The sequence below is a fragment of the Humulus lupulus genome, chromosome 8 (genome assembly GCF_963169125.1).
Source record: "Humulus lupulus chromosome 8, drHumLupu1.1, whole genome shotgun sequence".
NCBI classification, from domain to species: Eukaryota; Viridiplantae; Streptophyta; class Magnoliopsida; order Rosales; family Cannabaceae; genus Humulus; species Humulus lupulus.
In genome coordinates, this window is record NC_084800.1 from 77,801,958 (window position 1) to 77,817,733 (window position 15,776).

The 15,776-nt window shown below is 35.2% G+C and overlaps 1 protein-coding gene across 1 annotated transcript; it reads right to left on the minus strand.

Annotated features, from left to right (window-relative positions):
- Positions 1 to 4,534: 4,534 nt before the first annotated feature.
- LOC133795668 (protein FAR1-RELATED SEQUENCE 5-like) lies at positions 4,535 to 6,700 on the minus strand. The gene has a single exon (XM_062233123.1). It carries the CDS (start codon positions 6,698 to 6,700, stop codon positions 4,535 to 4,537), a length of 2,166 nt encoding a protein of 721 aa, XP_062089107.1.
- Between the last annotated feature and the right edge of the window lie 9,076 nt (positions 6,701 to 15,776).

Here is a 15,776-nt window from a genome sequence, read left to right on the forward strand (position 1 = left end):
TAAACATATCGTAGGGGTGAAAATAATAAATTGCCCCTAACTCATTTAAAGTTTTGTAAAGGCTCCCAAGGGTAAAACCGTCATTTCCCATGCGTTTTGTTAATCATAATTAACACCCTCAACTTCCCATTATTGTAGATATTCTCAAATACGAATAATTCATATCCCGTTACCCGTTAATCCCCAGCAACGCTGTAATCACCAAATTACCCGGAGACTCACCCCGAGCTCCGAACTTAATCCCGTTATGACCAACATGCATGAATATACATAATTACGCCATCATCTGGCCAAATTACGAAACTGCCTCTATGATGAAATGTGGACCCAAATGCATGCATTTAACATCATATTATAATATAATTCACATAAACATGCCCTTCGTCTGTTTTTAACTACACAAGACCACGAAGTAATCAACCTTTTCTACCGTTTCATTTTTACTCGTCTTCTCTTTAGTAAGTTGCATCAGCATAACAGAGACTTCTCTTTAATAAGTTGAAATACTAATGTATTAAATAATTATGATACATTAGTGTTTCAGTGAAACTCCACATCATTTTTGGAAAAAAATCTCCGCATTTTGCAGCTATGTTCATAACTACAAAATTATATTTTTAATGATGTATAACTGTATTCTATAATTTGTTTGACCATAATTTAAAAAAAAGATATATTTCACATGTGGTATTAATATATATTTATAAAATTCTAATGATTTCATGAAATTTTGTTAACACAACTGGGAAGGTGCTATCTGAGTTGTTACACGAGGAAGGGGGTTCGACTTGGTGCATTGTTACATTTATGCTCTTTAATTAAACGTAAGTTCAACTTTTTTTGCTCAACTAGCTTTCACCCCTCCTTTGAAATTCAAATCAACTCTCTTGCATTGATTTTGCCTATATATATACAATAAATTTTTGCAAATTAAGTTCACACCACACTCAAAAGATTAGTTGAACATCTTCCCTCTAGTATTTTAAGTAAATACTAAACACAATATCAACCGTTTTCAGTTTCAATCCAAAACAAGAGGATGCTGAAAGATATGAAAATAGGTAACGTTACACATATTTTGATTTCTAATTATAACAAAAGGGTTCACACAACATGATCCTTTATACTAATACATTGTACACATACACTCATGTTTACTTGATAGAACCATATGGCCACATCGGCAACCATGGTTACTGAAAAAGAGTGACTACATAAACCAAATATCCATTATATATATAACTACTACATTAGCTTGTTAAGTTCAAGTTAATTTTCTCTGTCAGTACACAACATCCTCCAACTCTTGGAAACACAAAACCATAGTGTCTAGTGCATCTTGCATAGCACCGACGGTTAAGCTGCTCAAACCTTTCTTCTCAATCTTAGCTCGGAGTAACTGAGCCGTCGTCATACCCTTGTCAAACTTCCCAATCTGTTCCTTAATAAAACATTCAATGTCAGTGGGTTTTGGATACTCTAATTTGGCAACGTCAGGTTTCTTAACAACCGGGTACGGGGATATGGTTGTTAATTTTATGCCTACAGCCACCTGGGTGGTTCGAAAGTAAACTGGAGGAGTTAAATCCATTGCGATGGTGTTGCGGCCTGAATCCATCGTTTGTATGGCTCCAGCGTCAGTGTCTGCTTCCGCATCCAAAATTATGTCACGTTTGTTCAACTCTGAATCGTTGGCTGAGGTGGCCATCATCTTTTCAAAATATTACCCTTAATGTCTATGCTCGCCAAAACAGAAGTCCAATGCACATATGTGTTTATACCAGTGTTGGATTTATATATTGGCAATTTATTATGGTTTCCATTAGTTTTGTCTTATTATAGTACAATTACATTAGTGTATCTGTGCATTGAGAACCCATATATCCCACAATACCCGCCAAGCATTGAATGATTGACTGACTACCAACAGTATTTTGAAATTGACTACACTGTCGTGGGATCCACCCATTTTTTTGGAGTATTTATACACGTTATGCCTTCTTTGACTCAAATACTACCCACCCTAGCCATACCTTCATGTCATATCCAAATTTGATTTTAATATCCATAGTGGGGCCAATTCCGAGGGTGCATTGTTTATTTGCTCATAACACGACCCTACATTGTTACTTGCATTTATTTCAAATGTCACTGCTGCAGGAATGTACTATAAGAAATGATAGTGTGGCCTCGTATTGGTCCCACTTAAAATTTGTGTCATAACGCCTATGGCACTTAGGCATACCTACACCTCTCAATGACTTCTAGAGTACACCATCCATGTCCTATGCTCTTGTTTGGACTATGTTATTAGTGTGCATATGTATGGAACACTATTAACTCCCATTTATTTACGCCCAATCATCTACTATGGATTCCGGCTCTTCATTCGACTCATGCAATTGAGAGGTTTTCCCCGAGGTCGCCCGTCAAGAAAACATCCGCCCGGAACTGGAAGAGTTCACACACTGTAGAATAACAACCCTCCCCCCACACCCTTTAGAGTACATTAATGATCTAAAGGATAAATTGGAGGAGAAGAAGTTCTTGATTTGGCAAATCAATTTTGAAAAAGGTATGTTGGAGGAACGTAACAAGTCAATGGAAGCGAAGATATTGGAGTTGGAGGCGGAAATTGTTGAACGGTGCAACGAATTAGAAGGATTGAGAAGGATTGCTTCCAAGGACGACTACCAAAGGTTGTCCGAAGTAGTGGACGAACTTAAGTCTAAGGCATTGACTAGATACCAACAATATCTAGATGAAAAAGTGCACAACAGGGTCGGCGTCCGTTTGCAAAAGGAAGGTAGAAGAGGATGAACAACTCCATTGTTAGTAACTTCAAAACTTTATGATACTATCCTTGTCTAAGTTAGTCTAAGTGGGCGTTGCATTGCATTAGTTTCACCGAGTATATCTGGTTTGTTAGTTTATAAGCGTTGTTCAATTAGGTTTGGGTTGTTAGTTTCTTGAGGTGGTGTATGTCACAATGCCTTGTTTGTCAGATTATTTGACTAAACTTTCATAATATGCATTTGTAGTACTTATGATAATTAATAACTTATTATGGAATTATGTTCACTAGTATTACTGTAAATGAATGTGAGAGTTACACTTGAGGACACTTAGTGGGACAACCTTCCCATCATGAAGAAATTGTTAGAGTACCACATGACAGTGCACCTATCTAGAGAGTAGGTTCATCTAGTCTAAGTAAAGTTGGTTGTTGCCATACTCAAACAGCACCTCCCATCCCCCAATTACGACCATATATATATGCAGGTACAATTTTTTTTTTTATGAACCCCTGCCAACTGAAGGATTCACAACTACATTGTTAAAAAGTGTTGTTCTACAGATCGGTCATACATGGATCTTATTTTCTACATTTTCCCAGTTACATACAACATCGTCCCCTTGTTGACTACATAAACCAAATATATGTCTTTCGGTGATACAAATGAGGAGTTACAAAAATTGAATCCATTTCTCGGTATATTTAATTATCCTTCGAAATTGGGTTATAATATAAATTGGAAAGGAAAGCACTAATGCTTTTTGTAATGACCCACTACCCTACACTTACATATAAAAACATCATAACTTTATTTAAAACTAAAAAGGAAATGTTAAACTATATAAAATTTAAAGTAGGATATGGGATCCCATTGTTTTTAAAATAAAAACATATCATAACTTTAAGTAAATGGATTACAAAATAAAGTACGGAAAATACATATAAAGCATAATTTTTAAAATACTAAGAAGCGACTTCATCATCGAACCGAAACGCTCAATCCACCGATTCCATCCCGCCTCAATACATAACCCCTAAGCTGCCAAGAACCTTTCCGCCACCAAAGCTATTTTTCTGGACATATAAACATAAAGGAATGAGCCTAATGCTCAGGAAGAAAAATCTAACAACATAAATCATATACATAAAATTATATCATAGGCTAAAAACATACCATAACATATACTATAAGCATATCATATATGTCATATATACTATAATGGCCGTTACTACTTGGGGCTTGTCAAGTAAACAAGTCATATTAATCAAACCTAGGTTAAAATTAATATTCTAAAACTATAGGTTAAACTTAGAAAATGTACAAGTGTTACCACGAGTGTCCAGCTAAATCCAAAACTGAACCAAAATCCACAGTCATAAAAATACTACAACTATTACTATTGGTGCTACTATCTAACTAGCTAAGTAAAGTTCTTGGACTCTACACTTTTTAAATAATTACAATTATAATGATTAAATAAGCTCTTTAATATGAAATAATACTCCATGAGTTCATAATAATTGAAATATTCAAAATTTTAATTATTTCATTTCTTCAGCTTTAAGAAGTACGATATGAAATCATGGGTGAAGTTCATAACCTAATAAAGCTTATTAACACAAACAACAAAGTAATTTAAAACATATATATTCTACTCACCCATGCGTCGCAAAACTATGACTGTCGACTATCGTACTTTCATTTAGAGGAATATCGCCACTCGCAGAAATGTTATTTTACCATGGTGTAGATGTGTCATTATTGCCATCGTCATTGCTTTCTCCAGGCTGGATGAAGCCACAACATACACTTGCTTCTGTGGATGGAAACTTAGAAAATGGTTGAAATTGTTGAGTCATTTGAATTTGAGGTTGAACTTTGCAAGTTGCCCTGTTGTGCCCTAACTCGTTGCAGTTTCTGCATCTTCTCTTGTTAGCCACCTTGTTATCATGCTCCTTCTCCTTTCCTTTTGAATTTTTATTAGGTTCCCTCCCCTTAGTCCGAATTAAAGCTGAATCTTGGATCCCTCTGTTAGATGGGTGGGAGTGGTTCTCATTTTGCTCAATGTTTGCGTCACCGGATTGATTACAAAATTGGAAGCACATTGACTTAAATTTCTCCTCCAACCGAGACATCTCATTCATGGCCTCTTCGTAAGTGTCGCTTTGCTTGGTCGCAAAGTATCCCATTGCATTGAACCGTGATGTTAATGATCCCCATCTTGTACATACCAACACATCAGCGAGCACCCTAGAATGGGGGAAACCATTCAATTCAACCGAGCTCTTAGCATCCTTCCTCCATCTAGCCTTAAACAGAAAGTCTGGAATGCAAGGTATGTTCAAGTGCTTCATAACAGTGAATATATGACGACATGGAATTCCATCGGACTCGAACAACATACATGTACAATTGATGTGTCCATGGTCAGTGTCGTAGTTCACTTGACTCCGTACTAGTCCTTTTGGGAAATGTGTCAAGTAGTACGACCGACTGTTAACTGTTACATCTGCAGAGTCAACTGAGTATGAAAGAGCACTACTGATTTGCTCTGCCACCTTTTCGTACATGGTCCTGGTAAGAATGGAGGCAACTTGTTGGTAGTACTGGTGGAGGACGTTTGTTGGTATACTGGGCGAAGTGTGGTTACTGATGAAGTCATCCTCCCTTTCGGTGTGGCGAATGTTCTGTATGGCTGCATCAACTTGGCCGACAAGATCCCTAAGCTTAAGTTTGCTCGTTAGGAAGTGCGATAGGTAGGAATTGATTGACTCGGACCTTTGGGTGGTTGTAAGACCCGCGAAGAAGTTTCCCCGAAGGAAACACTCAGCCCAACTTTTACGGTTGGCGTAAGTTGTTTTTGCCCAGTGACTTTCTTGAAGATGGAATTCTGAGACCATATTGTTCCAAGTATCCTCAAACTGTTCCTCAGTACAATATTGATAAAGGAGCTCGTTGAATTTTTCCTTGAAAATTGGGTGAGGTACATTGCTGGTTAAGTTGGCCTGAAGGTGCCATGCACACAAACGGTGGACTGACTGCGGCATGACTACCTTTATTGCGTTTGCCATAGCGCGGTCTCCGTCGGTGACAATAACATGCGGTGCCTTGTTTTTCATGCACTCTAAGAATTCTTGTAAAACCCATATGTATGTCTCCTCCGTCTCATCGTATAACAATGCAACTGCAAAAACAATTGTTCTGAAATGATGGTTCACCCCGACGAAGATTAGTAATGGTTTGTTGTATGCATTTTTCCTATATGTCGTGTCAAAAGCCATGATTTCGCCGAACAAATTGTAATCTCTACGACAATTTCCATCGGCCCAGAACAGGTCTGCCAATCTAAAGTCCTTGTCAATTGTGTGTGTTTCATAGAAATCAGGGTCACGCAAACCGAGACATTCTAGGTAACCGAGTGCACCTTCAGCGTCTGTTTCCCCTTCTTCTGCTTCCTGTCGTCTTTGGCGACCAATCCAATTATAAAGATCCTTTTTCATGAATGGAAGATACTCACGTCCTCCCCTTTCTCGTGCTAAATGATTTAATATATGGCAAGTGCGTATGCCCGATCGTCTCATTGAAATGACCTGTGCACCTATACATTCTGGTATAGCTCGGTTGGATCGCAGGAAGTGTAGCTCTGTCTTTGCAGCTAGGTCATGATTATGAACTGGGTTAAAGTCTTTCGCCACCCACGTGTTATCCGACCTATCCAAGTTTACTCGGAGTACTGCGAGACAACCTGTCCTGGTAATGGCTCTGGGTGTTTTCTTTCGGTTAGTTAGGTTTTTCCACTTCTCTCTTCTGAAGCCCTGTTTCGAGCAAACCCATTTTCTTTGCCACTCTGAGTTATCGGCCTTCTCGCGACGAACATCTTCTTTTCGAACACTAAACCCCATCCATTGGGAGTACGTGTAATAAAAATCTTCCCATTCTTGAAGGGTATTAAGGTGTTGATGTACGATGTCTTCTTTTGATAGTTCTTGTGGATCTTTATTGAAAAATTTAACTTGGCCGGTACTGTACAGATGTCACTTTCCATGTTTTCCGTGTTTTCTCAATATTAAATCGCTGAATACACTACAACTTGGTAAGTGCCGAGGAAAGTAGAAAAAATATTTCAGTAATATGAAAGTCGTGATTTAATAGATTTCGGGGCATTAAATATTGAAATTTAGGATATCTCCCCTCTATTGTTTTTAAAAATTTGTGAGATGTTGTTGTTAAAAACTTAATTTTTTTTAGTAAAAGGGCTTTTATTAAATTAATCTTCGACTTGCCAAAACGTGATATAATATATTTCAATTTCTATATTCAAATTCTTATTAGGGTTCATTTAAATTAGGCAAAATGGAAAATTTTATATCTGTGATCTTAAAATGTACATCGGCCCGGTAACTTATATTGGACAGTGTTACTTCTTGGGTAAAATGTTGGTGTTTCCCTCCTACACTTTTCACTTTTCAGTTTAGTGGGAAATAAAAAGAGCAAAACTACGGATAATGTTCACATCTTCTATTTCCTATGGGCCTGTTTGGTAAAAAAATTATTTTTTAAATTTATTAAACACAAAAATATAAATATTAATTTTTTTTTATTTCTTTATTTTTAACAAATAGAAAGATGATCGGTAACTATTTTTATTTGCTGTTTTTAAAAACAAAGAATAGTAAACACGTAACTTATATATATATATATTTTTAACAATACTAGGTGTTGATTTGAATAATGGAAGAAAAAATTAAGAAAAATTATAAACTATTTAAACGAATTTTGAAAGTAAAATAATAATTTTATCAACATTTAATAAATTTTAATTAAAATTTAATAAATTAAAAAAGAGTTACCAAACATAATTTTTGTTTAATTGTTACATTTTTAATTAATTAAATAACAAGTGTTAACAAACGACACCTATGTATAAAGAGGATGGGTGACTACAGCATGAATGCATGTGAATTATTATTTGGTTCTTTTTTTCAGGTTAGCAACTGTATATTTGGTCTTATGTACAAGGCTTATACATATTATTATTTCTTATGTCATATGGGTTTCTATTACACTATATGCAATAAAAAATTGGGAGATAAATTACCAATTTTTTGGTGCCCAAGGTGATCTTTCTGATTTCGTAATAAATTAACCATATGAAATCTTATACATAAATGGTCATAGTTTACAAAAAATGTAAATCAGAGTGCAAATACTTTGGGTGTGTAATTTTTATGCGATATTACTTTGGACTTTCATCAAACTAATATTTCTGTACGAAGTAAGATTAATTTAAAAGGTGAATGACATCAAGTACATAACATACAGATAGCCTTAACAAGGATATATCACCTACTACAAAGCATTGCAACTATCTTACTAATAAAAGGTACTTGGATTACCCAAAATAGTGTTTTAGGTAAATTTAGTACTTAATACGAGTGCGTACGTAATATAAAAAACAATAATGCATTTGCAAGACACTTGATGACATGAAATTTAACATAGTGAGGTCATAATGCAATTGGATCTTATAACCAAAAGCATCATAATGTGAAATATCAGTCAAGCACTATGATCTCCATCCTAATTCCTGAGTCGTTAGCTTCGACACACAACTCACTGCTAATGGTCTCTTGATGCTTAACCATAGTTCCTAGATGATCTATAATCTGGCGCTGTTGGAAAAGGAAAGACTTAATGTCCATTGAATTAACCCTTAAAGTTGAAGCTTTCTTAGCAGCAAGGTTTTTGAAAGTTGAAAGCTTCTCAATCTTAAGATCTTTTTTCATACAGTTTTTGCACTTACCACGGAAACCAGGCTTAGTCTTTGGTTTCTTACTACCATTATCACTCGGTGACATCGTCGCTGACCTGTTAACCGAGGAAGGAGCGGAGTGGGTTGTCATTTCAGTGTTCTTAGTGGACGGTGGTGTTGGGGGAGTGGACTCAACATGGAAAGGAATTGGGAATTTATGGGTTGGTGATTCAGGCTCTTTTTTAACTACGACCTCCTTTGGGGATAGATTGACGCATAAGTTAGAAGATGCCATGTTTTTTTAATGGTTCAGTGCAAAAAACTAGGGTACAAGGCGAGGGATTGGGGGTGGCGGGTTTCACTAACCGAGAGTGTTATATATACTGGGAGGCTGGGGTTGTTCATTCTCAAAACTGGTTCCCGCCAAAAAATTTGTTGGTTAAGGATGCTATATTCAACCTTAACGATAATGTGTAACAGTGAAACAAAACCCTTAACAAAACGATGGTTTCGTGATTACAAATGGAAGTGGCTTACATTTTCCATGTTTCAAGCAAATTAAATGAACAGTAAGGGTCAGTGGTACCTTTAAGTTATTGTGGCCCAATGCTATCTGAACACTTGCATCCCTTCTTACTCTTCCACCTGCTCAATTACAGGTAGCTAAATCAAAGGACACAATATTCCCCTGACAATCCGCCCCAAAGAAGATCCTATACAACTTTATTAATAGGCAAATTAATTAAGGCAATATCTTTCATTTTATTCTGAAATGGCGGGATCGATTATAGAAAATGTACATATAACATGGGAATGGATTTATTGATTTTATTACAGCTCGTATACCTTAATAAGGAGTGTTAGTTGAACATTACGAGTGGTGCAGAAAATAATGAAGCCATCAGTGAAAATTGGCACCTAAAAACAAATGAACACATCAAATCATATAGAGTAAGTATATCTTCTCGTAAATTTGTTTAGATGAGCATGACATAAAAATTACCTCTTTCAGTAGCTCATAAACTATATACTAACAAGTAAACGTTGGTTGACTTTGTGACTTTCTATGATACTAGATGTAGATCTTGCCATCCAAGGGCGAAGAGAGGCATAACATCAGTTTGGTTCACAAAAAACATGTGAATGGCTCATATATATACTGCTATTGAATGAGCCATTTAATGTGGTGGTTTTGGTTTGTTGTCGCAACTGTGCCTTACATTAATTATCGTTCTCCTTACACCTGGTGGTAAATGGTGTGTCATTTCATCCATACATTAAATGAACAAACATTCATGTTATTCCATAATTATAATTTGTTAATTAATAAACGCTCAAACAATCAATAGAAGGTGACATCACAGTAAATGCATTAAAAATATGGGGTGGTAGATGTAAAAGGGAATTTACTCATTTGGTTCTTTTATTTTTTTTTTCAAAATATCATTCGGTATTCTATTTGCAATAATACTCATATGATACCCGTATTTTGAAAATATAAATATTTGGTATCCTAATTGATAAAATTTTGCCATTAACACCAAATTGTCAGCAGTTATTTATAATTTGTAGCTCGTATGATTAAATTTATTGTAATTTGATTAAATTGGTAAAAACTTATTAATTAAATTTTAGTTTATGGTACTAAATATGTACATTTTAAAAATACAGGGTACCAAATATCTCAATTGTACCAAATGAACATTATTTGTACCAACATGATACTCTGGAAAAATACATGTTAGCAAATGGTTACTTACCTGATGTAAAACGAATTAATATATTACAAAGGTGAAGTGTAGTGATTGACTTACATGAATCCTCTTTGTTGGGTTGAAATGGGAATGGTGACAATTGTTGGGGCTCTTACATGACAAATATAGATTTTTATTCTTGAATGTGTAAATGGTAGTACATAGTTTTGTTTAATGGTAGATGCCATCTAGTAATGAACCTTCATTTAGAAGCCATAGGAATTGAGAAACACTAGGAGTAATCGACCATAAAGGGTATTACTCGGTGTTACACAATACATACGAAGTAAGCTGGAGAAGACTTGTTAAAACTAAAACCATAACATTTAATATATACATAGAGGATAGTTTGCATTACACATGCAAGGGCCCCTTACACATTGATAAAACCCACCTAGACATCATAGTAGGGGGTACACAAAAGAGAAGAGTTTCCAAAAGTACGATCCAAAAGACCGTTTTACAGCAAAGTGACTTGTAAAGCCATTAAAACTTGAAAAGATACATATTCAGTAATTCCATTTATAGTAAGTGTAGACCAAACTGAGTAGATATAACTAAATAGATATCTATTGATTAGGTGGCTTCTGAGTTTGGACGTATAGTGGGTACATGTTGATATAGCCACTCCGGAGTTCATTAATCGCGGCTGCCACAAATTCCATTTCCTTTCTCCAGGCCATCTCTGTTGCAACCGACTTCTCTTTCAGCTCTAATACCACCATCTTGATGGAGTGTAGGTCAAACTTAAGGAGAGTGTTCTGGATGTTGGACGCATTGTATCTCCTCTCCCATTCGTTCCGTTCGGTGGCCAGCCTGACGTTGTCATGCACAATTCAGTTAATGTATTGCATTTGCTCAAGATGATTGTCATCAAACGACGGGAAGTTAACGATGTTATTCATTGGCAAAGGTGTGGAGTCCATTTTAGAGAGAAAAAGAGGATATCCAAGTATACAAGAAGGGTGGTGGAGATTTAATTGAGGTCAACACGATCCCTACACACACATATATATATATATACATATAGAAAACACATTCCTCTGCAAATGGTGGAGTTGTTAATGCACTGTCACTTATCAAAAATAGGGTTGCACATCAGTCAAAATTACATAAAGTATGCAATTATTAGAAACATAAGGAAGCAGTCACGTATTATGTGGGAAGAATTAGAATTTGCGTTTCAGCACGTCATGGTCACGTGAGTTGCGAGTGCTATTACGTGGGAAGTTATTTGGAGCACAGTACATGAGAAAAATAAGAAAGGAGACGGAATTGACTTCCATTTTCACGTTTTTTTTCATGTATATCAGAAACCTTTTATTAGTGGGTCATACTTAATATCAACTTATAATTCATAGATTATTTTCAAATTAAAATAAAATCTCCGTATATATGAGGGCCACACTCTCATGTTTTAGTATCGTGTAAATAGAGTGTAAATAGAATGTACAGGAGTAATATTGGATCCACACACAAGTACAAATCATTATATAGGGCCCCACACGTTTGACTATCTATTTGTGTTTTTGATTTTCGCTTGTTTCCAAAGGTTGCGTGCACAATTTTACTATGGATCACATTTGGTGGTCATGGGCCCACGTTATATCACTTTCATCAGGCTTTCATTAGCTTGTACCGATCAACATAAACCGAAAATACAGGATAGTGGGTTGTCATTTACACTGTACTCTACCATTATCTCTCTTGATATACTGCGGTGGGACTATATTGAGTTATTGAAACTAAATTTTTCAAAGGGCACTCGGTCATGGATTCAAATTCTTCAATCAATTCCTGCAATTTAGAGTTTCTACATGACCTCCCACCACGACAACCAGACCCCCCAGATTGGGAACAATTCAGTTTCTATAAAATAACAACACTTCCAGCAGATCCGGTCAATTACATTAACGATCTCCTGACTACATTAGGGGAGAAAGAGTACCACATTTCAAATATTGATAGGGAAAAACGTGTTTTGGAGGAACGAAACATAATAATGAAGGAGAAGATACTGCGGCTAGAGGCAGAGCTTGCCGAGAAGTCAAATAATTTACAAGAAATGACACGGGATGCTTCGTACTCGAAGGACGAGTGGATGGAAGATTATGAACGGCTTTCCGAAGCAGTGCTGCAACTTAAAACAGAGTCAATTACTAGGTACCAAGAATACCTAGATGAGAGATTGAATAATATTGTGGGCCGTGAACTCTCCAATTTGAGGTGGAAGAGGATGACCAGTACCTAAGTTAGTAGCTTAATCTATTACTTGTTATGTTCATTGTTTCCTTAAAGTAAATGTTAGTTACGATTTTTAATCTTTCGTTGCCTCTGTTATTTCCAAAGTTGCTGACATTTTTTTAAAATGTTTGTTTGTAAGTTGGCCTTCTAAATTATATTTAATTAAATTTTATTTTCCTTTGTTATTTATGGACTCATCACACTTTTTTTAACATTAACTTTGAAAATATTTTACTTTCACTATCGAAATGAAATTGAGTGTATCTGTTTACTAGTATATTGATAGGACAGGACAATTTCGGGAGCCCATAATGTGAACTGTTCTTCACATTACCCCATAAGAAGGAAATGTGAGTCTATTTTTAGGGTGGGTGGATGTAGTATTATTAAGCTCATGCTCTTCTAAGATAAGTCAGAATAAAAGAAACAAATATTGTAATAATGGCCAATATCTTGTACGAAGGCTATGTTTTACCTGTTCCGTTTTTACTAAAAAAGCTGACTTCAATGGTTTTTGTATATCATGTTACCTCATACACACGACCTCAATGATGGTGGTCTTTAAAAAATAATTTTTTTGTAATTTATTTTTTGTGCTATTCATTGAAATTGAGCGTCAGCCGTATAAACCCAAAAATCCATATTTTAACTACATCTTCACCAACTCTTAAAGATCATCACTTTCCCACATTTGGGTATTATAGTTTTTATGTAATTCAGCTTTTCTCGTGGCGCATACACCATTTACAGAAATGGCCAGGAATACCCATTTGACACATTGATTAAACATGTGTACCCTTTTTCAAATAAATCTTAATTTTTGAAGAGACAATTCAAAAACTACCCTCGTTACTAACTTGATAAAGAAAGAAAAACATGTTGTTTTTCGTTTAATCACAAAGTTCACAAACTAGTTAGTCTTTAATCATCAGTTTTAACAAATTTGTAAACAATGAGTTTACTATTTTAGAAATTTTCCAACCGAAATCGTAAAACAAAAAATACATAAACAAGGTATTAAGTATTTTTTCAAGTAAATTGTTAAAATTAAGATTAACCGTCAAGCTTTTAGTTTAACACAATTGCATAGGCAAATATTGGTTTCTTGTAAACTGTAAACAATGAGTTTACTCTTTAATATTTTTTTCAATAACACTGTAAACAATAAGTTTACATTTCAAAGAAAATAGAGATTCACAATATTTAAAGAAAAAATAATTAGTCAATGAATGTATCTGTGTTCTGCTAGGGAAGAAGATGTATAAAATTCAAAATTAATACATTCATTCAATTAGTGATTCATTCAAGTACTCCCCTTTTTAGTAAACAATTTTAATATTTACATGATACAATTTGATTTTTTGAAAGAAACAGTAGTGTAACATAAGCAACGAATGTCATTAATTTTAGTTGACAACCATACTCATGAACTTGAAGCAATCATTATGTTGCCAGAGCCTATTAACCGTTAACGTATATCATGGAAGAACGTTCAAAATTTCCTTGTTGAAGTACTTCCTCCTTATTCACTCTCCTAATGTCAGATTCTCTTAGTAATCTCTGGTTCTGTAACAATAAAAAAATTTATAAACTAAAAAAAAAAAAGAGCCAAATTATCTTGTAGCTAACTTAAATCTCTGCTACGTACAAGTCAACCCACTTGTTTCCCCAAGAATTATGTAATATTACAAAAACATCAGTACAACATACAGAAGGATATATACCGCAAACCATATTTAATATGGTTGCAGTAGTGCATTTAAGTAAAATTACAAGCAAGGTATTTTTTGGAATGTTGGAGCCTACCTTTACCTCCACAACAATTTCAAATTCCCAGCAAGTAGTCCTCAAAGCAAGTGGACGCACCACACATTCAACATATATGTAAATTAGTTCCATTATTGGTACGAAATAAGGAAAAAAAACATGAATTGGAGTAATTATACAAACCAAATGATTAGAAATATGAACAATGAAGACTAGGAATCAGGTTGTATCAATTACCACTTTAATTTTGGAGCCTGCATCTGCAAAAGCTAGTTTCCTGAACTTTTAACATTTAAGCCAGGCTATTTTCGTGGTCCTCACCGATTTCGGGTGTTAAAATCTATACAATTTATCTATTCTAATGTATAGAAACCTCTTAGCAAATTGAGCGTGTTCGCAATTCAGTTAAAGTAGTGAGAGAGTGCAAATGAATGTACTGAGCTCCTATTAAGTGTTCGCACTAACGTAATATATGTGATACGCTACGTAAGAAAAGTGCAAGTTCACGTAAAACGAGAAATAGAGTGTGAAAATTGACAGTTCAAGTACATGACCATCTTTCCAGCAAATATAAAGGACAAGATTATGTTTTGCATTTTTGAGCAGTACACATAACAGAGATCGGGTTTTTACTAATATGGTTGATGGATACTCGCATTATATGTCCCAATAATGCCTTCCTATTTAAGAGTGAATAATCAAAAAATAAACCACATAACACACATTAATGTGAGAAGCATGCATGCCCAACTATTGTATAGTCACAAAGAAATTAATAGTGTAATAGCTAATTGGTCTAAACATGGCATGGTAGTATGAAGACAAAATATGTAAATACAAGTTTAGTTCATTGACTTCCTCTTTTTTCTCATTGCGCGCTTCGACCAATGTTGCTGTCTAGACTTTTTTGTTGAAAGCGTTGGAGGCGAAGCATCACGTCTTGGGGGAAGACACTTACCTTCTTTTAAGGTAGATGATTCACCACCTTTGCTTGAACAAACTCCATAATAAGCGGTTGCATCATGCATCACATCCCAAAATAGGCCATTGGATTCCGATAAGACAATATCAATTGCAAATCAAAATCTCTCATTATGGTCGACTATCTGCAAAGTAGAAGCAGGCAAGCATACATTTAAGAAAGTAACGCGGTATTCTAAACACAGTGCATAGGTTGTTAACCAAAAATTAAAATATAAGGTCAAGACACCTACATAGGTCGAGGGAGGAGATTGTCCGGATGCAATGTACTCCATAAACCTCATGACAAAAATACCACAATCATGTCCATTGTCCTGTTGCGGGAGTTTTCCTGCAGGCACTATATTGAAAACTTCAAAAACAGGTCGGCCAGAATGCACATCATCCATCGTCCTCAACAACAACTTATCAAGTTTCTTCAACTGTAATAAGAATTAAATAGTACATATACTTTATCCATTATTTAACATCAATAATATT

Excerpts from the sequence above, each read along its gene's own strand:
- LOC133795668 (XM_062233123.1), bottom strand. The coding sequence starts at position 6,700 with ATGGGGTTTAGTGTTCGAAAAGAAGATGTTCGTCGCGAGAAGGCCGAT.